The sequence below is a fragment of the Ambystoma mexicanum genome, chromosome 8 (assembly GCF_040938575.1).
Source record: "Ambystoma mexicanum isolate Mex_15411 chromosome 8, UKY_AmexF1_1, whole genome shotgun sequence".
In the NCBI taxonomy this organism is placed as follows: Eukaryota; Metazoa; Chordata; class Amphibia; order Caudata; family Ambystomatidae; genus Ambystoma; species Ambystoma mexicanum.
The window spans coordinates 580,617,009-580,642,422 of NC_090929.1; the positions used below are offsets into that span (position 1 = coordinate 580,617,009).

Consider the following 25,414-nt stretch of genomic DNA (forward strand, 5'->3'; position numbering starts at 1 on the left):
TCCCTCTGACATTTGAAATACCCCCAACATTAGCTCCTTTAATAATCCATAAAGATCCTCTGCCTAAACTTTCAAGGAGCATCCACCGTCCCTTGCAATATAGCCCCCCCAAACCCACTCAACCTTCCACGACTGCACGTCATCATGTGCCATCCCTCCCTAGATGTCTGAGGCTCTGAATTTCTCTAGTGTGCTTTTTCTCCAACCCACTCCACACAACCAGGTCACGTGCGAACTAGCCACTGCTTGTAAATTCTTTGGCAGGCACCTGCATGCGTGCAGGACTACCCAGCCTACTGCCTGATAATTTTGTAAGCTTTTCTGTTTGAAACTCCATGTTCTCCTGAATAAATACATCAAAAGGATTATGGTTCAGTTCTTAGCTGCTCTATTGCTTATGAATCAAGTGGGCGAATTAAAATAATACGTTTTAATTACACTAGGACATGGCTGCATTTAACCCATTACCTTTCAGACAGATGGTGTTATAGGCACATTTACCTTTGGAGTGTACCCTGATGTGACAAGATTTTTGATTAAAAAAACTACTAGTTTATATGCATCTGCTCGCACAGGCTAGAAGATCAGTGCCACTATTTTCTTCTCATACAGCTAGCTAGTGCTACTTTTAGAAGCCACAACTAAAAATAAATGTTGCACAAGTCTGTTTTAGTTTGCATTACTTAGTGAAAGAAATAGATACAAATACACCTCAGAACAAGAAGTAAATTGGTGTTCAAGATTACATCTAAGTAAAATGAATGACAGTTCTAGCTATGAGGACATTGCAGATTTGGCAAATCGTGGGATCTAACTAGACAGGTTGGACTTTGACTGTTGGATTTCGTATATTGCCTATTTTTCCTCATGGTACTGTCATGTTCCTAAGTGCCAGAGTGAAGAACAAGATGAGGTGAGAGGACAGAACCACAGAGGCGAGAAGACAGGAAAGGAGGTGAAGTGATAAGGGAGATAAGATTAGGGAATAGAGGAAGGAGCTGAGAAAGGAAGGAGAGGAGGTGAGATTAAGGAAATAGATGGAAGCTGAGATGAAGAAAGGAGATGTGATGAGAGGAAGGAGGGACATCCCATCTACTTTCTAGCTCTTGCTGTATGAGAGGAACGACAGATAAGATAATAACATTATGGAGATGAAAAGCAAACAACGAGCAAACAATGAATGAAAATGATGGGGATGGGTGTATGGATTATGGATGGCTCTATACTGTGTTCCATAGTGTAGGTATTCCGATTGGAGCAACAGAATCTGGGTTTTAATCATCCAGGCATGGCCATTTGAGAAGAATTTGTGTTCCTCCCTAACACCTAGGTCCACACACACCCTTCACTCCCCACCCTATGTGAGACTTGGTGGTTTGATCCTCACAGTGTCTTCCCCTGGTTGCCTGTAGGTTCCTTGTGCACACATTGCCCGCCTGCCCTTCCCCACTCCTTTGTTTCTGAGTTCCCCTCACCATTTCCTTCCCCCTATGATTGTAAAGTGCTCCATTACTTATCGAAGCTAGGTCGGCGGTCAATAAATACCCTATTAATAGTAATAATATCTTGGGCGAATCTCTTTATCTCCGAGCTTCGGTTTTTCCATATTTCCTGAGCACTTGAAAACATACTGCGCAACAATTTTAAGTGTCTGATTAAAAAATAATGTACTTTGCGAAAGAGCAGCGGAAAACTGCAAGCGCAAAAACATGCATCTTTCTATGCATAGTGTAATTTGTCTTTCTTGAATTCCACCTATGTCTGGCACATTATTGGCTGGTTAAAACCTCTTCAGGTTTGGAGTTTTCAGTGACTGTATTCACCGATTTGTCATGTTCAGAGTCAGGGCTGTCAGAGGGTTTGGCGAAGCCCCCTAGATATGTTTTGCACTGCTCCAGCGGCACAGCAAATGGGAGAGGAAAACACTCTCCCTTTCAGTTTGTGTGGAAAGCAAAGATATGTTGATGAGGCATTCTGGATGCAGCTGTGCTAAGCTAAATTCATGTTTATGGTCTATTGCACTTCCATCAAAAAGATTTTCAGACTAAATATGGAGACGGTAAGATTTTCAGTGTGTTCAAAGATCATGTCATGGTCGCCTTGCATATATCTTTTTTCCACCGGTATCAAGAACCATGAGCATATCTTGTACAATCTAGTAATCTCTGCACATTGCTTCTAATGTAAGATGATGTATTACATTTCCATCACAATACCCCCTGCCAGAAGCCTTCCTTATTTCACATGTGTTTTGGCTTTCTCTAATGTGCTATGTTCGCAAAGGTACAGCTGGAGAGTAGTGTTTCTTTTTATAAACCAGCAAGAGAGGATGTCTTAGACCCAGAGCTTCTTATTTAGATTCTGCTGGATTGTTTTATGTTCCTGAGGCCTATCATTTTTAGAAAAATACTCAACATTTTGATGTCACTGTGGCCTAGACTTTCCTGTATGCATCTGTAATAGCTGATATTGTACTATATTATTATGCATAGCTATTCATGTCTGACCCTTCGTAATTCTGAGTGCTGTAAAAATAGGTGCCATTTATACCAAATGTAATGCTACTTAATTTATCAACCTCAAAAGAATGAAGGGCTGATTAAGCCTGCTGAAATATGATCTTGAAAAGGACCGGCCAGTATATGTCAGAGTTGAGCTTTTGACTCACTGAGCTATCCAATTGTGACACAGTATTCGGTTTAATCAACTGTGCAGTTAAAAATAAACTAGGATACCTAGCCACTACTATCCCTAGTCCTTTTGAAAACAAAAATAACATTGCTGTTAACACATTTACTAGTGGACCATGACACAGTCATCCTGCTTTTAAGTACTGAATTTATAAATGTTATATCAATAAGAAATAGCCCCCAGAGTCAACGAATTACCGAATGCTATGATATGTACATTTAAGGAAACCTAGTTGGTTTGATAGGTCTGCGAGTTCAGTGCTCGCTGTTGGGATCTATGTATGATGTGCAGGTCACTGTTTTGAATTCTTACATTATTAACAACACATATATTATTAACAAGGTCTACTCAACCTATTATTCTTCTGGGATTGACAAATAAGTATTAATTTCGGTTGCTGTGTAATAATAATTTTATATGAATGTTTTATGTAAAGCCTTTTGTCAAAAGCACTCTGTAAGTAATGGATTATTATAAATGTTGTGACGAATTTGAGGATGTTGTCCCTTCTTCCCTAGAGGGAGACTTTTCCCATTGTGCCAGGGTGGTGTGTCCACAGTACAATAGTCCCCCGGGGGTGGTGCACCAAGGGAGGATCACATGGGAGAAGAAACCCCTTATGGGATTGGGGACGACCATTCTCTGAGAATGCGGTATGCCCCAGCTTCAATATGCTGAACCCCTTCTCCAATACCGAACCCTCCTCCCACGCCCCTCTCTGGGCAGAGTCAATATCCTCTGTTGTCAAATCAAGCCACCTAATATGCTTGACAGGACTGTAATATCTGACAATACAAAGTATCTTACTGGTGGCTTTAATACAAGTACTGTGAAGAAGAAGATAATGACCATGAGTCGGAGTATCACTCCAGAGAACCATAGTGAGCGGTCTAGCTTCTCACGAGTTGTGATTGGCCCAAGACCATGCAACAGTCTGGCGTAGCATTTTAAAGACAGCTCAGCTGGGATGCAGGAGGAGAGCGTGCTCCAGGACAGAAGGACCACTTGCCCTGCTGCCGAGTCAAACCTCTGGGCACTCCAGACCCCAGCAAATTGCCAGAGAGAGAGGACGTGCAGCCGAGAAGAGTCAGCTGTCTGCAGAGCCACTTTAGACCCTGCCGTTTACCCAAACGCTACCAGAGCCTCGAAAAGGGACGCAGCAGTTTGGGCAACACCGGCACCTGCACAGAAGAGACAAACCGGTACGGGGGTTACCCGAGAGGTGCTAGATGTCCAGGGAAGCAAGGGGGCAAAATCAGAAGCTGGAATAAGAGGGTCTGGGAGCCTTACAAGAGATTGCAAGTCTGGGACCCGCACCCAAATGGAAGTCATAGAATAGGAGGGTCTGGGACCCGGTGAATAACCAAGAGAAAGAACATTTGTTTTGCAGGAAAGTGAACCAAACAGATATGATAAGGAATTGTGAGTCTGAGACCCACAACCATATGAGAAGCAGAGAATAAGAGGATCTGGGACCTGATTGTGAAAGAAGCAAACACGGAAGAGTTTTATGCTTGGCATGAGAGTAAACCAAGCGGATACGATGTTGAATTGTGAGTCTGGGGCCCACTCCCATATGAGATGCAGGAGTCTAAAATAAAAAAGAATAAGAGGGCCTGGGACCCTGTGAGAGAAAGAGACAGTCCATGAGAGGGCAGTTGCTTGGGTGCAGAGTAACCAAAGCCGTTCAGAGTATTGCAAGTCTGGGACCCTCACCCACATGAGAGGTTAAGAATTAGATTGTCCCTGAACCCTGAAACTGAAAAAGGACTACAGGGAATCCTACACTTGGTAGGAAAGTGTGCCAGGTTGGTGGGATAAAGAACTGTGAATCCAAGAAGCATATCCTTGTGAATTGTCTGCGTGACATTTACCTAAAATGATATGGGGGGGTGAGGAGCCCAAATGGAAGGAAAATAAAATAAGAAGTTGTCTAGGGGAAAGGAGCACAACCCTAGCCTTGGAGTGCTATATTTGTGAACATTGTTTATTTCATCACTTTTGATAACCTGCCAGACTGGGAACTTTTCTGTTGGTTGGAACTATCATGAACACTTCTCTTTGTGAAGAGTTGCACAGTTGATTTAAGTTATGAGTGTTTAGGCTAGAAGGTAGGCTTTTGAGACACAATAGTGACAGACTTTTTAGTTCTGGGCATCTTGACAATTTCACCATTTTCCTTTGAGGCAGGGACACCCCTCGTAGCTTTAGGGATATTGAGGCATTTTTCCAACCCTTTCCCAATAAACGTTTATACCCAAAAAAAGCCTTACTCCTGCACCCTTACAATGCCTAAACGTTAGCATCAATAAATCCATTCACAGGCTCTGAATAATGTCATGGTCTTAAATTAGTGTCAAAGTATGTGTGATTTCTGTGACTCTTATTCAACTTCATGCATGTATTTATGAAAATTCCATCCAAGTGTTTCTTTGATTCCTTGAGAGGTGTATGAATATTATTTTAAACTCGCATGTCTGAAGCTGAAGACGTCGGGGTTGTGAATGCATTGGCAGCAAAATGGTGACCCCTTTGCACAGCTTGCTGGGAACAAAAAACAGCATGATACCAATCTATACATTGTTATATACGTAACTCTGTCCCATCCCCCCCCAAATATTACTCCTTGACACACCATTCTAACCCCAAACCCATCTGGCAGCCATGAAATTTATGATAAATACCTACAAAAATAACTCCTGGGCTGGCTTCTGCCTGAAAACTGGAAAAGGCAGTTGGGATGGTGGAGGGCCACAGACAAGAATAAGTCCGGAGATCCTACAGGAAGCAGACTGTTGGGTAATTCAAGCAACCTGTAGGGAGGTGATCTCTGTGGTCGAGAGAGCGGACATTAGCCTGATGGCATCAGCAGGTTAGTGCCTACCTTTGAATGTATCCGAGTGAAAGTGCGGATACGTTCAACAGTAGGTTTTAATAAATGCACAAAGCCATCAAGGGGGTGACAACACAGCCACAGTTTATCCCCCACATCCATCTTTTGATGGTCCTGTTCAGGGGGGACTCAGAACACCAGAAGTGTGCAACCGTCGGCTTAGACTTGGGCTCATGGGAGATCCCTCACCTTTGACTATGCTGGGTAGGGCTAATGGGGGGGGTTGTAAACGGTTGCTGACCCTTGAAATACATACTCGCCTACATCTTCTATTGGGCCCGTCCTGACCACCTTGCTTTCCTCATAGCCTTGACCATGTGGCGGTTTTAGCAGCAGAAATGTTCAGTTGCCTTGTTTTACCCCACCTTGGGCACACAGCAACAGGATATCACTTTAGTGGTGAATGTTGCACTCTTCATTTTCTTGTTATAATAATGATCATAATCGTATGATTTAAGGCACGCTGCACTGGCCCTGTGGGTAACTTCCTAGCATTTTTTGCTATTATAGGATGTTCTGGCTCAGTGTGCGTATATAAAGATTCAGTGAAAGAAACTTTAGTTATGACAGTGTTAAGAGGACCCGATTTGTCGCAACAAAACCCAGGCAATTCGTGGGTGTGGAAAGTGACCACCATCTTAACTCTGGAGTCCGATCTCGCCTTATGTCATTTTGTTTATCTCATTGTTCCTGCTGTGATTTCATGCTTGGGCTGGCAGTAAGGGGACTCAGAGTTAAGATGGTCGTCACTTCCCACACACAGACCAAATTTCCTGGGTTTTGTTGCCGTAACTAAGTTTTTTTTCTTCTAAATGTCAATAGTTTTGTTATGGTAGATCTCCCCAGGGCCCACTGATCACATGGTTACTGTCCATGTGGCACCAAACACTAAAAAGATGGAGGCCAACTGGCTTCCTGTCATGGCCCATATTGCCCTGCCTTGAAAACGACTAGATTCCAATGGCCATGGCCTTCAATTGCGTCCACTGTCCACATTGCAAAAACTAGGCAAAGAGACTGTGATCAACTGGCCATAGGCACTGTCGCTGTTGCACCAAGTAAGCTAAAAGACCATGGTGGTTGCCAGTGGGACAAGCTTACAGCTGAGGCCCTTGTCCCCATCACTATTAAATTATCAGATCCCTCTGACCATCGGGTCTGGCTGTGTTACACCAACACTGCTAGAGACCATTGGGCCATGGGCCCTTTATTCCAGCTCATTTCAGTTATGCACTAGTTTCCCCTGGGAAATTGCGGCGATAACATAACAGTCACATGGATGCAGTCTTATATTACCACAATAATCATTCCCGATAATCCTTCCAGCGGTAATACATTGTTTGCTGATTACCGTGGTAATGGGAAAGGTTTGGGTGTGTTTGACCGTCTGAGAACTGATCGCGGTAAACTGTTCCAAAAAAAAACAGCCTGAATGCGATAGGGGTGTCACGGTATTAGTTTTATGACAGTACGATAACCTTCTTGCAAAATGACGGTATATCATGGTTATCGCGGTATAGCAGGTAGAGTTAACCAATCTTAACAAATATTTTCTAAAAGGTCATAAATTGTCAGATTTATCATCACAAACAAAACCAGGCACCCAGAGCCAGAATTGGGCTTTTCAACTTACTTTTCACTGAAATGCCACCCCTTGCTTCCACCAAACACAAACACATGTGTGGAAAGGAGGAGGGGGGAGAGCCCTGCTGCGACTGGCAAAGCAAACTGGCTACTGGTGAAGATGAACGTGTTGCCATATTTATAACATGCATGCCCCAGATCAATGGAGGCTGATGGTAGTATAAGCTTGTGCGCATACTCACACACGCACGCACGCTCTCTTTACGTTACAGCCTTAAGTTTACTTGTGGGCCAAAAGGTGTTCAGTAATCAAGGACATGTCACCCTTTGGAATGGCAGCAGGGAATACCCACAGAGATGAGTGAATTTTGCAGTGTGACTTATTATATGCTAATTCAATGATAGAACCAGGGACATCCCCCATTGTCATATGTTTAGCAAACATACATTATAAATATATAAACCCCAAAGCCGCCAACCCAAAGTAAACCCTTTTCCTTCATTGCACTGTATTTATTCTTCCTATTGCTAACATATTGATTTTGTGTCAGGCACATGTAGTTTATGGAATGGCATTAAAAACTGCTCCAACTGAAACTACTTGGCAGATGGCACATCCAACAGTGCAAGACCAAGACTGCGCAGCACTTGCTTACTGCAGCTTTCCAAATAAGATTGAAAAGCACACTTAATGGTATACACGGTATAAACAATGTGACGGTTATTATTGTTCAATTGAGTGGTTCACGGTATCTTTAACGGTATACCGTTATACCGTTACATCCCTAGAATGCGATCAGTTCTCAGAGGATGAAACACACTCGCACCAATCTAGAAAATACCCCCCCCAATCCCACATCCCACTTAGCTGATTCCCATTGCCTGGTCCACTTCAGCCCTGCGGTGTCGGATCCGTCCCTCTAACGCAAGTCCCCCTTTTTTTTTTTTTTTTTTGTTCCCCCGCCTCCAATATTGAGGCATCCCTACCGAACATGGGACGTGGGGGACTCCCCCGCTCCACATATTCGGTATGTGTTAGCCTAATTGTTTTTTTTTTCTTGATCGAATGGTACTGACCAAATTCAGTCAAATGTATCATTTGATTAAAAAAAAAAAAAACGAAGAATTATGCTAATACCAATGGGGAAATGCTTGACAATTGAATTGTTTTTCCCAACCCCACTGTGCACCCTTCCTCCTTTCTAGGTCCAACCATCAGCCTTACTCTGGCTCTCTCCTCTCATACCGTGTCACTTGCAAGTTCTGGCAGTTTCCTGCTTGTGCCTTGTGTCCTTTCTGCAGGAATTCCATGGGATTTCCACTGTATGATAACGTTCTGCCACAAATCAGGATCTCCACCTCACCCCACACTCTCCAACTGCACGTTCCTCTTTGACCTTCCCACCTTTGCCTTGATTTGTAACCACAATTTTTCCCTCCAAATTTCGTTTTGAGCTCTTTTCTGACTTCCTGATTTCTGCACCTTACGCAGCGTGGTATGGTGGGCCATAAAATGCTTCTGATCTCTGTACCATCCTGTAGAGAATCATACTGTTCAAACACAGCTTTAAGCTCAAACTACACAGTAGGGTAAAGAATATTTACTGGAAAGGTGCAACCCATAACAGTCTGTTTAATACAGTTCCAAAGAGCAGGACCGTACTACTATGAAATTGAATCCAGAAAAATATGATATGACAACCTGTGTAAGGGGTCATGTTCTGCTTGATAGCTGTCATTTGCAGTGAGATGAGGTTATAGGTCTGTACCATGGCCAAACCTAATTTACCAGCCATGCATATGCAAATAAGGTGCCAACATTAATTTAAATATCTTATATTTGGTATGAGGAAAATCTGATAGCAGGAAGGTCATATGTCAATTTCTTGCAGAGAAACCTTTGTGCAGAATTCATGCCTTACCACTCAACTCCAGGACAACTAAAGCAGCTGCTTAACTCAGTTCTTAACCGAAGGTTTCACGCTTAACACCTTAAGTGTCATGCATACTTTCATAGTTGTGAAATGTAGAAATACCACTCACAGATCCACATGCAGGTTTAAGAGGTAATTATTTCAGCATAACACAGCAAAATGTTTGTAAATTACATCACATGTTATGCAACTGTGAGAAACCTAGGGGTATTCTCCCAGCAAGACCCAGAGAGTCCTCTATTCAGGTGACCAGGGAGGGCCTTTGCTTTTGGATCCCAACCCTGGGGGGTGGACGCCCGAGGATCACCTGTGTAGGGAGTCCGTTGTTGCCCTCGGGCGAATACCCTAGGAGAGACGCAGTATTCCAATGGGTCAGCGGTGGAGGGGGGAAGTCCCAGATGCCAAGTAGCAAAATCCTTAGATCTCATTCTATCCGTCATTACCCCAGGGCAAGAAGGAAAAGAGCTGATCTCCCAGGAGGGAGAGGGAGGAAGGTGCAAGTAACACAAGATCAGAGTACTAAGAACAATATCTATTCATCCTCTCCCAACCATAGGTAATACTACCTAGAACCCTATTCACATAAGACATTGGCAGACATAAAAGAGGGGGCAACTTCCTCCATAGGGGAAGTACAAATCAGGAGATTTTCTCATACTCCGTCAATATCCTGATAAAATGATTAGAACTCAATCTTAATTGTGTTACTCTTCTAATCTCTTTCCCTTAACCTCAAGAGGATGTTTACAATCTCATCCCGGCCCTCCCTCCCCATTTCCAACAAATACTGAGACGAGGAAGAGGCAACTAAGATCAGTAAACATTACCCATAGGAATAACGGGGGGGGAAGTAAGGGAAACCCCTACCTTGTAAAGAACTCAGGTTGTCCCACTAATAGTCAGGCATTCAATAGTTAACTACTCACACCTGATTATGCAAGGTGTTGTCATGCACACAGAAATTAGCGAGCTGGGGATGCAGTACGGACCGGAGGAGCCCAGGAGCAGAGAGAAGCAGGAGCTGCAGGCTGGAGGAGGAGGGCACGCGAAGACGCTGGCCCAGTGTGGATTAAGAGTTGCAGCTTGGCGAGGGAGCCGGAGAAGCGCAGCCTTCTTTCTGCCAGCCAGGTTCAGGAGAATGTGTGTTCCCTTGGGGTCTGTGCTGACCCCATGAGTGCCTGAGGGGCAGGTGCTGAGACTCTGACCTCAACCCCGCATTTACCAGAGGAACCGCCTCTCAACGCAACACTGCCCGTTGAGTTTAATGGAGAATGTGAGAAACTCTGGAGGACGCGGTTGGATGAGAGTGTAGAGGGAGAAAGGCACTGGCAGTAAAAGTGGCAAAGAATTGCAAAAGCAAAGCAGAAAGTGTAAAATCTGAAAGCAAGAGTGAAGCAAAAAGTGAAAAGGCTAAAAGCAGAGCTGAAAGCAAAAGTAAGCAGACAGTATGAAAGCGACAGAATGGAGCAGAAATTAAAGCAAAAAGCAGATCGGGGCGGAAAGCGAGCAAAAGACTGATCGGGACAGAAAGTGTTGGAAAGTAAAGAAAAGCACATGGGTGCGAGTGGCCCGTAAGGGAGGGGCATGAGAAGAGTCAAGGAAATGTGCCCGGGGCATGATAAAAGGAAACCAGAAGTGAGGGTGCAAGGTAGCACGAGAAGAATAAAGGGCAAGTACCAGGGGCACGATAAGAAAAGCAAGAATAAACAGTGCAAGTGTGCACAGAAATGAAAGAAGAAAAGGGGTGCAGGAAGCATCTGAAGGCGAAAAAGGTAGCATGAGAAGTAAGAGTAAGAAAAGAAAGAGGGGGGGGCAGAGGTTCAGAGTGGTTGCACTCAGGAAAAGCAAAGGGCCTGGCGTTTTCAAAAGCCTCGGATTCTGCCACCTGAAAGGATGATATACGGAAAGAATTGTCAATAAGAAAAAGGTACATTCTGACCAGGTAAATTAGGGTTTTGAATTAGTGGGGACTAAATGTGGGGAAGGCACCCTGTGAAATCAAAACGGAACTCCGATATATTATGTTTTGTGTTTGAAAGCTGGAGTCAAGATGGAACTGTGATATCTTGTGATTTGTGTATGAAAGCTGGAAGAGGCCTGCGCTTGGGGGAAGGGAACCCTAAGAGGCCTACTAAGGAAATCAAAGTAAACAAAATGTATTCAGATAAAATTGACTCACTGTATCCTGATAACAGTAACTTTGGTGTTTGAAAGTTAAAAGGGGCCTATGCTTGGGGAAGGGAACCTTAAGAGGCTCAACCCAGTTGGAGACTTGGTCATGTCCTTAATGGTATTGAAAGGATTGAAGCGTGGGGAAGGGAACCCCGAGAATCTTACAAAAGGAACTGTTACATTTATTTCATGGTATTTTTCTGAAACTTGAATAAGCTGAAGCTTGGGGAAAGGAACCTCAAGGAACTCAGACACTGAAGGTAGTTGGATTAACTACAAAGGGGCCTGTGGAGAAGGCCTTGCGAATAGCCCTATTAATTGAACTAATTTGTGGGACTGTGACCAAACCACATCTGGTGAGAAGACCACCTGAAACCAACGTTGTTTTCACACTTTTTTTGTTGAACCACTATTTTCCTTTTTAAAAATACTTCCTATCACATTTTTGTATAGCTTGGGGGCCTGCATAGGTCTAGACACACAGACTTTTGTTTTGTACTATTAGACAACGACAGCCATTAGAAACATCAGTTAAGGGAATTACCTCTTTAGAGATAAGGCCAGTCAGGCATTACACCAACCCAGGAACCTTAGTAAATAAAGGTTTTCAAACCACCCTTTTGCATCTGTGTCTCTCTTGATACCATGCCTGTCTCACACAGCCCTCTCACAAACCTCTCCATGCAACCTTTAATTCTTACTTCACACTCTCCAGAGAGGAGGGAAAAGGAGAGGTGAGCATGAAATGGAGAAAGAGAGACAGAGAGAGGAACAAATGGGGAGATAAAGGGTTGGTGTGAAGAACATGTAGTTTAAGTGATATAGCGGGATAATGGAGCATGTAACTGACTGATTGTCTGTTCGTGAGAGACAGGCTAGGATGGAGACAAGGGACTATATGCAGAGACATGGAAGAGGCGGAGCTGGGACAAAAAAAAGGAAGAGTCTAGGACAAGATGAAGAAAGAAGGGCTTGGGAGTGAAGAACAGACCTCAGGGCAAGGGAACAGGAACGCAAAGAAAAGACAAGGAAGAAGAAATATGAGGAAGAGGTACTGGGATGGGGAGGTTTAAGATGGACGAGGAAGAGGGATAACGAGGAGGAATAGGAAATGTCTCGAACGACAACTAAGGACGAGGATGAAGAGGGACGAATGACTACGACGAGAAAGAGGAAAAGGAATAGGAAGACGACAAAGGACTAAAGAGGACAAAGTGGAATCGGGGGAAAGAATGACAGAGGGATGACGAAAAAGGGATTAGGTCGAGAAAGAAGGACTTGTATTGTGACTCATGCTCCCTGAATTACATGGCTCTGTAGTTGTCTTATGTTTGCTTGTGCCTAGGTTCAATCATTCCATCAGAAGAAAGCAGGGTGAACGACAGGGCACAAAAATAATCTGCGAAGAACACAATCCATGCCAATATTAGCATTACCAGTTTTCATGCCAACAATATGTTCTGCATCTCAGCACCTATATCCCTCTATGTACCATTGATTTTGTCTCAAGGTGGTGCTAAAGTGCCACCACATGTCCCAAAAAGCAAAATTGCATTGTCAGTGAATGAAAAGTGTCTAGGTAAAACATGATATACAAATCATTAAGTCCCTACTAAATATTTTTCACAAGGCACAATCAATTTGGCCTATGTTAACTGATAACAAAATCGTAATGTATGTCTTATAATCCATGCACTAAACTTGACCGAATGCAATGGAAATCGGTAAAAGCTGATTTTATGATTAGACTATGGTCATGTTATTTATTGCAATGTTCTACTGAGACTACAATGACAGTAGCTAAAACACATTTTCTGGTTGGTAGCAGAATTCTCTTTTTTCAAATACCCCAAAATGCGTGTGATTGAATATGGCCTAGCAAATGCTTTGATGTCTGGAGTAATATATGTTGTTTAAAAGAACAATTTCAAAATGTGTATTTTATTTTGTCTCTTCAGGAACATGGGTGACGTTCGGCGGTCAGATCACAGATGAGGTAAGTTATAGATTATCACTCTGCATGTATACATTCTAAAGCGGCCATACATTTTCCTTTAATAAATACTGTTACCAGTGACGGCACGCCAATATAGGCATGAGCCCCCCACCTGGTCGGCAGGCTGCCACTTTACCTGGGTGGCAGGTAGCACAGTCCATTTATGTGCTTTATTTGCAGCAGACTGTGGTAGCTGCCTCTTAGCAGGGGTGCAATTGCTGCAGCACACATTTTTTTTCTCGTTTGAATGTGGAGCCCACAAACATAGTGCATACCAATGAGATCTGGCGGCATAGAGGAAGTCTGGCCCTGCCAGCTCTCAATTTTACGTTAGCAGCATAGACGCGTTGCCTGACCGGAAAAGAGTTCTGCAATGTGAAAACACTGACAGGAGTGGGCTCCTCTCCTTTTAGACAGTGTGTCTGCATCCCGGAGAGGGAGGGGAAAGGCCATCCGGTTCTCTCTGTGACTGTGCAGGCTCGTGTTGTGGGTGTATGCATGTAAGTGTGTTTTTTTTATATGTATGTATGTTGGTGTGTTAATTCTAATGAAAGCGTGTATGCAAGGAGTTGTGTGAAGGATGTGTGAGTGTCTGTGGATGGAAGTGTTTGTGTATGTGTGTGTTTCTGTCCCCACTCCTAAAATTAGCAGCCCCACTCAACAGGGCCCCTAAATGTATGGGTGGGGACTGCTAGGCACATGGCATTGCTTTCTTTGTGCTTTACCCTTGATGCACAGTACAGTGCATTGAATGTAGGCTAGTCTAGCCAGTTAACAATATTTGTTTGCTTTGCCCTTGACACACAGTTACTGTGCATCAAGGGTAAAGCAAACATAAGTGTTGTCACTGGCCCACATTCAATGTAGGTCAGTCTAGTCGGGTATTAACACTTAGCATCTTTGCTTTACCGTTGATGCAGAGCAACTGTGCCTCACATGCGCCCACCCTTTCTCCCCTCGTGGAGTAGAAGGAACATAGACCTCTTACACCTTCTCTCTTCTGTACTCGCTCATGCTGACTATAAGGCTCCCTCACGGCCAAAAAAACCACTACCAGAGGGACCTTGATGCGTGAGAGATTTTGGGTACACTTAACGTCACGTTAGGGATAGTGTTTTAGTCACGACCACGTCGACGCCCCCTTTCAATCTTCGAAAGAAAGATGCAATACTCTGCGATTTCCAATAGATGTCTGACTATATGCACAGCATGTGAATCTAAGCAGATACAATCATCAGAAATGCTATTACAGTGATGTCATATTTTTATTTTGAGAAATGGCCCGATTGCTGTTTCTTAACTTTAAAAACAAAATAGGGCTGCTATGGACGTAGGGACTAAATGTAACTTCCATGGTGGCCATTGCTGCGAGTGGAAGGTGGGGCACCGGGAGTTTCGGTACCTGGAGTATGAGGTGGCTGCAGGTAAGTGGGGCCTGAGTTGGGGTGGTGCAGGCAGTTGGTGGGAGAGGTGAAAGTGGTGAGGGAGTAGGTGGAGGGGGCTCAGAGGTTTACACCCTGGGAGGAAAGATGTCACAAAGCCTCAAAACACGTAAATACCATGAGGTAAAGCCCGTCTTTCGAGCTTCCTGATTGGCAGGGAGGCTCTATGTCACCTTCTGGGTGCTAATAACAATATGCAAACTTGTGAACATTTTTGTTTCAGGAGGACATTGGCTCGAAGGGTTCTTTTTGTACAATCGAATCCACAGAGTTGGGTAATTTCAGGCCCCTTTACGGTTTTCTTATAGAACTGAAATATTTGTTAAGCTAGAGCAGACTTTTCTCATATGTTGTATGCATAGTGTGCTGTCGCACATAGATTTGTAGTCTAAATATTTTCAGACACTTACCTCACCTCTGCAGTTCCGGACAGGTTTGCGATGGAGTGGGGCTTTATGTAGCCAATGCCCCTTAGGTGTAAAGAACTCGTGGTGGCAACAACAAAGACGGATACAAGTGATCACAGTTCAAGGGTGTTTATTAAACTGTATGCAGGTTGGAAAAACACCTAATCTAAACCTAAATCTTAAGATGGGAGCCAGCGTCAACCATCAAATGAAAATAAGGCAGTCCTAGTGGCGTTGTGTCAAATAAAAAGGGCCTATACTAAGAAAACTATTGCCAAACCTTACAACTAATACAAAAAGATTGTGGGATGGTTTTCAAGAAAAGAAAGAAGTGTTCACAAATAATATGTCAGGATGTGCTAGCTTGGGTCTTGCTTTCCCAGCCCGAGTCGACAGTTCGACTTGCAGTTATCAGAGCTGTCGATGGCCAAGTCTCGTTTCTCTTTAAAATCTCTTGCCTTTGATGGCCTGACGTATTTAATAACAAAGACAAAAGTTCCTTCAACAAAAATGAAAGTTTGTTTCCTGGTTTTACCTAGGGTAAGGATTTTTCACCCCTGGGTCCCCCTCTTCCGGGTGCTGACCCCTCTTTACTTTCTGCCTCCCTCCTCCGGGTTCACTATGGCTTGTCCTTTCACTTACAAATCTTTATATCTAGTTCCAGTGGACATCCCTCGGTCGAGTTCACCTTTGTCACCACACTGTTTCTCGTGATTTAAGACTTTGCCCCCTTCACGTCAGCATCCCTCTCCCAGGTTCACTCTTGCCAACTTCACCTTTACATTTACTTTTAATGTTTACGGGATTCACTTCCCTTGCTTTCTCATGTGGCGGGATTTGCTTCCCTTGCTTTCTTTATAGTTCTTAGGTCAAAGGCTTTCGACTGTACAGGGATTTTGCTTGACCTCCTGTATGACCACTTTGACCTATCTTGGCGGGTATCTGTAGTTTTACTCAGATGGGGCTCGACCAGAGTTTCTTGGAGCAGCACCCACGTGGTGCCGATCTCCTTCTGCAGCTGGTCTCCCATTTACAATCTTAGTTCTTTGAACTTCTTTCACTTTGCGACTTTCCTTCACCACAGCCGGTTCGTATCGGTTCTCCCTTTGACTCACTGGCTGTGATGAACCGCTGAGCTTTTCTTGTAGCTGCGGTCAAGAGCAGTACCACAGTAGCAGGAGTCTCCCTCACTCCAGCTTATCAGCGACGACACGCTGTGTATACCATTGACATCTGCTGCAACACACTTGCGCTATAGTCCTCAGTCTTACGATTCCTTCTGCTGAGGTTTCATGGGTGTGTCCAAAAAGGGCAAGGTTGTGTCTCTCCTCGTTAGCCTCCTAATTTTTGCCACCTTTCTCCTCTTGAACTGCCAGATTTGGATAGCTGTCTCGTCGTGTGGTCTGCCTTGCTCGTACTGTGCTCTGCTCTCTTGATCCATCTTTTATCTATTTGGGGCAGGAAGTGTGTGTGTGTGTGTGTGTCACCCCTTAACATTGTAAAGAGAATACAAGTTTGAATTGATGCCTCTTCATTGCCCTCCTAAAGGAAATGAGGGAGGTGGCTGATGGGGAAAGCCTAAATTGGGAATTTGACATGATAAAATAAATAAATCTGCAGATTCCACAGAGTCTTCTACTTCAAGTGTTGAGCCCGGACAAGACCTGGCCAAGGCAGGCTTCAATAATTAAAAAAAAACAAACCCCTTACATCATTTAGCCTTGTTTTAATTGTTGCTGCTAGGTGAATATTCAGCCACACCGTATGCTTGTAAAAATGTTAATTGGTTGTGCGGTTTAAAAACAGTAGTTACAATAAAACATAAAGGCATTTATTCAATCCTCTAAAGTTGGAGTGCTCCACTTGTACATTCCATAACAGGAGGATCCCTCACACAGTGCACCTAGATAAGGGGTGTCCCAAACAAATGTATTCACATTTTCCATTGTATTTCTCATTTCACTACTACAATTGAGTCAAGATAAGGACTTTCAAGTATTTCCTCCTAGAAACCTGCTTCTGAGCATCACTGATGTACTCTGATACATATGTTTGTATGGGGATACTCCGATATATATGTTTGTATGGGATTTATAAAGCGTAAATTTACCTATAAAGCAATGGAGTGCTGTACATAGAGAATGCAATGCAAGGTGTTTCAGGTAGGGTTTGGGGGTAGCAATATAGCTGGAATATAGCTGGAATGCGTAGGGACAGAGCAGGAAGCCCCATAGGTAGAGAAGTTGGGTTGAGTGGAGCGGTCTGCCATTAGCAAGATGTATTTTGAAGACAATGGTCTTTTAAGTCCATCCTGAATGGTGGGACAGAGGGGTCAGACTTCTCGGCATTGGTAATTTATTCCATGGACCGAGTGCGTAGCAGGAAATTATCTCTTTTCCTATTTTGTGCCCTTCATGAAGTTCTTTGTTTCCAGTCAGGCCATGTTATGGCTGCTGGTGGTGGTTGACCTCCACATATGGTTTCTTGGCCACATGAAGTATTTTGGTTGTGACTACCTTGAAGGTGACGCTGCCTGCCTTGAACATGTGAAGACCACTAGTTTAAGGAGCTACTCTGCTCCAGCATGGGATCTAGCATGGATTTGCATGCTCATGGTTATTTCCCGTCGTCCGGCTGGGAATCCTTTGTAAAAAAGAAAGCGGTCTCGCTTTAAAGTTTGAAAACTGCCTTTGTCCCTGGATGGGTCATACTGCACCCATCCAATGATCACCGTCTCCCTAAGCCTCAGCCCCAGTTGCCATCTTCAGATTTGTACTGCACACTTTAGTGCAGGGAGTTCTCTCGATTTGCTCTTCAAGCCATTTTTTCCTATTTGTGAATTTTTGCTATGGATCAATGGTTTTATTTTTGTCCAATAATGAAAAAGGAGGTGGGCACTAGTAATTAGCTAAATAATAGGTTTGTTTATAACTCGAATAGTTAAGTTAACAGCAATTCCAAGGAGCTAACTGGTTGAAGAGATCCAAAGGCACCTGGATCCAAACAATTGTAAACGAGAAAACTGTGTGGCAACCACACAGCTAGCAAGTCGCTCTGAAAATGTACTCCTTGCAGAGTTATGATAGTAGAGAAGTGAATCAAGTTGATATCTTTGCTATGTGGTTCTCAAGAGCCAGTACTTAAATTGATAGTTAACGTTTCAAACAAACAATCTTGAGAATTCATTAGTGCAGAAAATTGAAATTTTATGTCCAAGAGTGAGGGAGGACAGCTGTTGCCTCATCTAGGGGAGAGCTCTAAAGCCAATGCATTTTGGAGTCAAGACTCCTTCAGCAGGGCAGAGCCCTTAAATCTGTTATTTTTGTCCAAACCTCTCTCATTAACTGACGGTTGGTCAGTGCCGGCAGCGGTGATCCGTTGCTGGTGAAGATCGGCCACTACATCGTCGGATATTTGTTTTTCCAGTTCGGAAAGCCTAGTTGAGGCCTACTTCACACCTCAGCATGTCAGAAGAAGGCAAGAGGAGTCTGTTCAGGCTCTGCACCAGATGTGGCTTGGGGAAGATCTATGTGGAAAACAGGCACACAAGGTGCCTCTATGATCTGCATCCTGACCATGACTAGTACCAATGAAACATCTGCTGCGGTTTCCCCACCAAGATGAAGCGAGACCGTTACCACAGGTTGGTTGTGTGACTGGAGGAAGATAGAGCTCCAGGTGTGGCCTCTGGGTGTGCACTGGTCCCCTCCATGTTCGGCCGACTTTTGGAGCGTTCTTGGGAAAGAGGTTGAGATCCACTGAGGATGTTCCTCCCAGAAATGCTAAGCGCCATGCTGCAGACCCGCACTGGTCCACTCCCAGGAAATGGATCCAAAAGCAATGGCCATGTCCTGGCTACATGCATGACAGATCCCCGGGGACTAGCGGGTGAAACACCTTCAGGTTTCTCACACTGAACTCTATGGCTGCAGGAGCCAAGCCACGAGGTTCAGTGACGCTGTGTTGTGGTGTAGTATCCTTCCTTCCTTCCTTCTCTGGAGAGGAGGTCGGAAAGAGGAGGCAGCTGGATGGCTGGCACCACCGCCATGCGGAGCAGTTCCCGGTACCAGATCTGGCGCGGCCATGCCGGGGCAATCAGTATCATCTTGCAGCGACAGCGTTTTAGTGTGCTGATCACACGAAGCAGCAGAGGTATTTGATGAAACGCGTACAGGAAGAGGCATCTCCCAGGCTCCCTGGCTGGGGGAATCTGCTGGTGAACACCTGGCACTTCGAGTTTGCTGCTTTCGCAAAGAGGTTGATCTAAAAGAGGCCCCACATGTTCAACAGATGTGACGTCTGTGCCTGCTGTAGATCCCACTTGTGGCTGGACCGCAACTCCCTGCGTAGGGAGTCTTCGATGGTGTTCTTGATGCCAGCCAGATGAAATCGGACAAGATCATGTCCTGAAAAATGGGCAATTGCCACAGAGCCTGCCGCTTCATGGAGAGAGCAGGGGAGCTGGTCCCGCCCTGCTTCCGAATGTTGAACATAGTGTTGGTGGTGTTGTCCATGAAAATTCTCACCATCTGTCCTTGCAGAAGAGGTAGGAAAGACTTGAGGGCCCAAAACACGGCCCGCAGTTACAGAACATTGATGTGCAGATCCTTCTCCTCCAGAAGCCAGAGGCCTCTGTCGTGGTACTGTCCGGTATGGGACCCCCATGCATCCAAAGAGGTGTGCGTGGTGACTGTAGTCTGGAATGGGGGATGCTGAAACGGGACCCCATAGACCAGTGCGGGAGGACTTCTGGATCAGGGGTCTTGTGGAAGTGGGACACCAGGCGGTGAGACACTGTATCCCCTTCCCTGTAACACCTTTTTCCTATCCTACCTGGTAGGATACCTAGTAACTCAACTCCGCCCCTCCCCCTTTCCTGACACAAACACTTTCTCAAAGACAGTTCACCGTTAGCGACAACGTATTAACACCAGAGCCATATATCTGACATGTCCCAACACCACGGTCAGCAAGGTCAGTCAATTACGGATCATTACACACACACACACACACCTGACTTCCATCACACTTCCCCACACGGATGAAAGGCGGAGCACGAAAGAACACTCTGAGTGAGGCAAAACACACAAGGAAACAGCAGTTCCAAGATGGCATTAATACAAGGAAGACAGCGATACCAGAAAAGATTGTAAGAAGGAATCACCCTTGACCTATAAAGACCGTTACTTTCACGAGCCTTGGAAAGTAAGAAACCAAAGACCAGCAACTAAGTCTGATCAAACTTAGAGTGTATCAGATGTACCCGGGGCTCTCCCGTGTCGATAACCAAGGTTGAGAGGAGCAATTGCTGCTGTAGTACTGTCCTTGGCTCCTACAACAGCGCGCCATCCGAAAAAGCAACACAGCAGTTGAGTCGGAGAGACTCATACCAAACCAGCTTATGTTTTGAGCCAAGTTTACAAGCAGCAACATTGCATAAAGGGAACATTGTATGAAGCTTTTGGAATGAGCAACGGGACTGTAATTGAAAGCCAGAAAGAATTACTCTAACTTCATGATTGAACTCTGGGGAAATCAAGAAAAGATACCATAAACGGAATAGACCAGCACCACGTGGTGCTCATTCGAGTCTCTGTTAGGTATCCAACTGTTGCTGAGTGTGAAAGAATAATTGAGATCAAAGTGGTCATGCATCGGGTCTTGCTAACCCCCGTGCACATTCCAAAGTCTTTGACAGTATAAAGTAAATCCAATTGGTCAGGCCCGGCTATGGGAGACTAATTGAACCTTGTTTTTGTAAAGGAATGGGAGCCAGGAAGAGGGGGATCCAAAGTTGAATGGTTTTGAGCCCGGAAGAGGGGATCCAACGTTGTACTTTTTGTTTGTGAAAAGGATCTGAGCCAGGCTGAAGGGGATCCAGAGTGAATACTTTGAACGTTAAAGAGAACATTAACGTGTCATTTCTGTTACAGCAGGCCCTCGGGGTCAAGAGACTAGTGAGAAGTAAAGAGACTTGAATGCAGAAGGTCTTGAATTTTGTGAACTGTGAAACTGGAACGGTATCCTCGTGCTTCAGAAGCCAGAATGTGCGCTTTGCTCGAGTGAACCGTCTTGCCCCGTGCTTAAAACGTAGAGAAGGGAGGCCAACAGCCTAAGTATCCTGACTTATCATTTTGTGAACACTGCTTTCTTTTTCATTAACCGCACCCCACACTATTTGTAACCAGTAGTAACGATTGGCAATTGTTTTTTTTTAGTATAGGCCCTTTTTATGTTGACACGACTCCAGTAGGACTGCCTTCTTTATTATTTGATGGTCGTAGCTTGCTCCCATCTTTAGATTTAGGTTTAGATGGGCGTTTATCAGACCCATGCAAAAGTTCAATAAACACCCTTGAACTGTGGTCACTTGTGTCTGTCTTACTCTTGCCACCATGCATTCCTTATATCGGACATTAGGTAGGTCCTGGCAAAGGCTAGAGCATCCTCAAGACTTTCGTGTTACGGCCACAAATGGAAACACTTCACTGTGTGGTGCAGGGTGCAAAAGATTACACCTCTGCATGTCACAGCCCCTCAGCTACTGCCGTACTTGTTATCCTTAGCCAAGGTGCATCTGGCAGCCATTTTCCGGTACACACAGTCACCAGGCAGGCCATCGCTGTGGTCTCACAGGCTTGTCAATGAGTATCTGAAAGGCCTCTTCAGGACTTTTCTGCCAGTGAAAGCTCCTGCCCCGGCTCGGGAACTCAATGTTGTTCTTACTAAAGTCATTGGGCCTCTGTTCGAACTGTTGCATCTTGCTCCTCTGAAGTTTCTCTCCTGGAAGATGGCTTTCCTGGTGGCCATCACCTCAGCCAGGCGGGTCAAGGAGATTCAGGCTCTCTCCCGCAAATGCACCTACTTGTCTTTTCATGGTGGAAGGGTGGTGCTTCGGACCCGCACCACCTTTATGCCGAAGGTTCCTTCTGAATTCCACTTCAATGAGCCCTTGGTAATTCCAGTCTTCTTCCCGAATCCTACTTCGGTCGCTGCATACGCTGGACGTTGCCCTTGCCTTGAAGTTCTATGTGGCCCGCACGAGGGATTGTCGGAAGACATCACAACTCTTTATTAACTTTGGACATGTGAATCACGAGAAGGCCCTGTCAAAGGCTTCCATATCCAGGAGGCTCTCCGGCTGCATCATACACTGTCACCATCTGGCCAACAGACCTCTTTTAGGCCGGCCAAGAGCCCATTCCAACAGAGCCATTGCAGCAACCACAGTGTTTCTCTCTGGGGTTTCCCCGCTAGACATTTGCAGGGCTGCTACATGGAGATCTACGCACACCCTCCCGAAATTCTACTGCGTCAACAGGGATGAGTCCAGAGTCTGCCAGGTGGTGCTACGCAACCTGTTTGTTTGAGGCGAGTCTGTTCCGGGGTGAGTGGTTGTACTGCTGTGTAATCGCATTCATGAGTATGTGACTCCATGCCAGACGCCATGCTGGAGGAGGAACAAGTTACTTACCTGTAACTGTTGTTCTCCAGCAGGGGTCTGGCATGGATTCACATGCGAACCCTCCCTTCTTCCCTGTTGTGGCTCTTCTGGGTTCATACTGTTGCTTCACATGCTTTCAAATCTGAAGATGGCCACAGGCAGTGGGGTTTGGGAAGACGGTTGTCATTGTATGGGTGCAGTATGACCCAGTCTCCAGTGATTGGTTAGTGGGAGAAAGCAGTTTTCAAGTTTTTAAAGCAAGACTGCTTTTTTTTGCTGAGGGTTTCCAGCCCGACTACGGAGAATATTTGAGCATGTGAATCCATGCCAGACCCACGTTTGAGAACAAAAGTTACAGGTAAGTAACTTGTTCCTTACTGCCTCTTGTAGCAGGTTTGTTCCCAATGTGTAAATACACAGTGACCTGTGTATTTACAGTAGGTCTTTCAATCACCTTGTAATACTTAGGATGAAAGTCAGACCACTTTTTAGTAGTACCGTCTCAAGCTTCTAGCCTCTGATTCTTCTAGAGTTTTGGTTTCCAGTCCGTGATAATCTATACTGTATTCCTGGCCACAGAAATTGGAAGGTATCTTATTTCATGCTGCCTGTTTGTTATTACATACACCCAATGTTCCTCTGTCTCTACCTCAAGAAGTGTAACACCATGTCACAACCTTGAGATCATTGGATCGAGTCAATAAAGTGCATGTCTTGCGGATTGCGCATTGCCAATTGCACACTACTTGCTGGGATAACCTGCAATATAAATGAATGATCCATTATTTATATATATATATATATATATATATATATATATATATATATATTGAACAAACCTTTGTTAAAGGGACGTTATGGTACAAGTAAAACCGAAAAACCTCAGAAATTCGCCAGTTATGGTAAGCTAAGCAATCATAATTTACACCACCGCCGTGCACTGCTAAGACTAACTCCCAGGACATCAAAGATGACATTACAAATGTCATTGATGACATCACTGGTGACATCACATATCTGGGCCACTTGTTTTTGTTCACTGACATATCTAGGCCAGGTGGTTTTGTTCACTAATAGAATATTACATTTTAAAAGGTGGTATATAGCTGGACGATAACCTTGTCATATTGTCTTAAAGTACTTTCCCAAGGGTTTGGTCTCGGCTCATGGTGCACATACATGAGGCAATAAGCAGGCCTCAAGCACACAATTCATTTGTATACATGAAGATAAACTTTAATGTTATCAACATTTTCTGATGATGCCGTTTCTTTCTTCCTTACTTTAGTTTGCCTGTATGTGCCTCTGATTTGTATGCCTTGTGTGTCTTCATATGTATTTTTTGTACTAGCACAAGTGTCTTGAATTGTTAGCTAGTTATTACATGTGTAACATTACTCAAAACTCTGATAAGGTAGCATTCATTATAGTACTATCCAAAAATGCAAGATTATAAATGTTGTACTTCTATGGTGCATGCTGCAGCCATTGCCTATGTTTATGTATGATTAGATTCCTGTATTAACAACACTGTAATCGTTTAGATGAGTATTTTCTTTCATAGATTAGGTAGTTCATGATAGGTCTCCCAATCACCCCTGACATCTTGTTACTGTAAAGGCCCATCCCCGTCTTAGCACGTGCAATACGAATAAATAGACACACCCCAATGGGGAATGAGACCAAGAGAACAGGTTGAGAGAGTTGGTCTTTGCTTTATCAAGCATTGGCATCCAGAGAACGCTGCTGCCTGAGAGCGCTCTGGCAAACATTACAATTACATCAGTTTATGAAGGCAGAAATCGTCACCAATGACATCATCCTATAAGGAACTACATGGACACAGGATTGGATAACATATGTTGCTGTAGGTGCTGCTCCTTCCGGATTGATTGTTCGGTTGGCGGGAGAGTGAGCATCACGAGGTCCATCTGCCTGTGTCCGGGGGGGATGAGGGTCAGGTCGCTGCGATGCAAAGTTGGCCGCTAACTAAGCTAACATAATACACTACAATAAAACATGCACTAATTAACGGTCATTACAACTCCTTTGAGTAAATCATCATAAACCTATAAATTGTATTCGTGTAATCGCACAATTACTTATTGGGACTTATATGGGGTACCAGGTTAAGGGTCTTGACCAGTATGATCACATTGATTGCGGGGTGGGTCTGGATTTATCAAAGAGGCTGGGGGGGGAGGTTGATGTTTGTTAGTTGTGGGAGACAATATACTGTGACAGAGGTCTGATTTTAGCTAAGGGCATGCTGGGGGAGGGCTTCATGGGAGGGTCACATATCTGGTACATCAAGAGAATACCTTGCAGGGACACAGGGTTATACTGGCAGTAATTTTCCAACAGCGAGGGTGAGGGGGCACGGGCAGGTTTGTGGAGATGGATGAGCTACAAGGCCTGGCTCAGGCCGGTTCACACACGGGACAATGATCTCAGAGGAAGAGCGAGATGTTACATTTGTTTTTGTTGCAATTACCTCCGGCTCAAGAGTGAGAATGGAGCTGCAAAACTTTCAGACACAGTGAGAAAGGGGAGAGAAGCCTTTTTGTATCATCGCAGTGAGGCCTAGTTCAAAAAGATGGAGTTGAGGGTGCACAAAATGGATGCCACGTGTCCTGCGCAACAGCCCCATCTACACCAATGCCAGCATAAGGCTGATATTAACATAAGGGCGATGGAGGCGTCCTCCACCATTGGGAGGCACATGTTCCAAACTGTACTGAATGCATGGCGGGGAGTCCAAACGGCCCCTCACTCCCACAAATTACCAACATAAACGCAACCCCTTGTAGGGACTTCATCAAAATTAATATCACATGTGATGTCATCTTTG

The 25,414-nt window shown here is 44.6% G+C and overlaps 1 protein-coding gene across 8 annotated transcripts in view; it reads left to right on the top strand.

The window, feature by feature from the left end:
- Nucleotides 1–25,414, top strand: part of KCNAB2 (potassium voltage-gated channel subfamily A regulatory beta subunit 2) — a 1,347,681-nt gene that overhangs the window by 909,080 nt on the left and 413,187 nt on the right. For all 8 annotated transcript variants that reach the window (XM_069610272.1, XM_069610273.1, XM_069610271.1 and 5 more), the window contains one exon: nt 13,233–13,270. In XM_069610272.1, the coding sequence (XP_069466373.1) occupies nt 13,233–13,270 (38 nt within the window). The remainder of the gene's footprint in view (nt 1–13,232; nt 13,271–25,414) is intronic.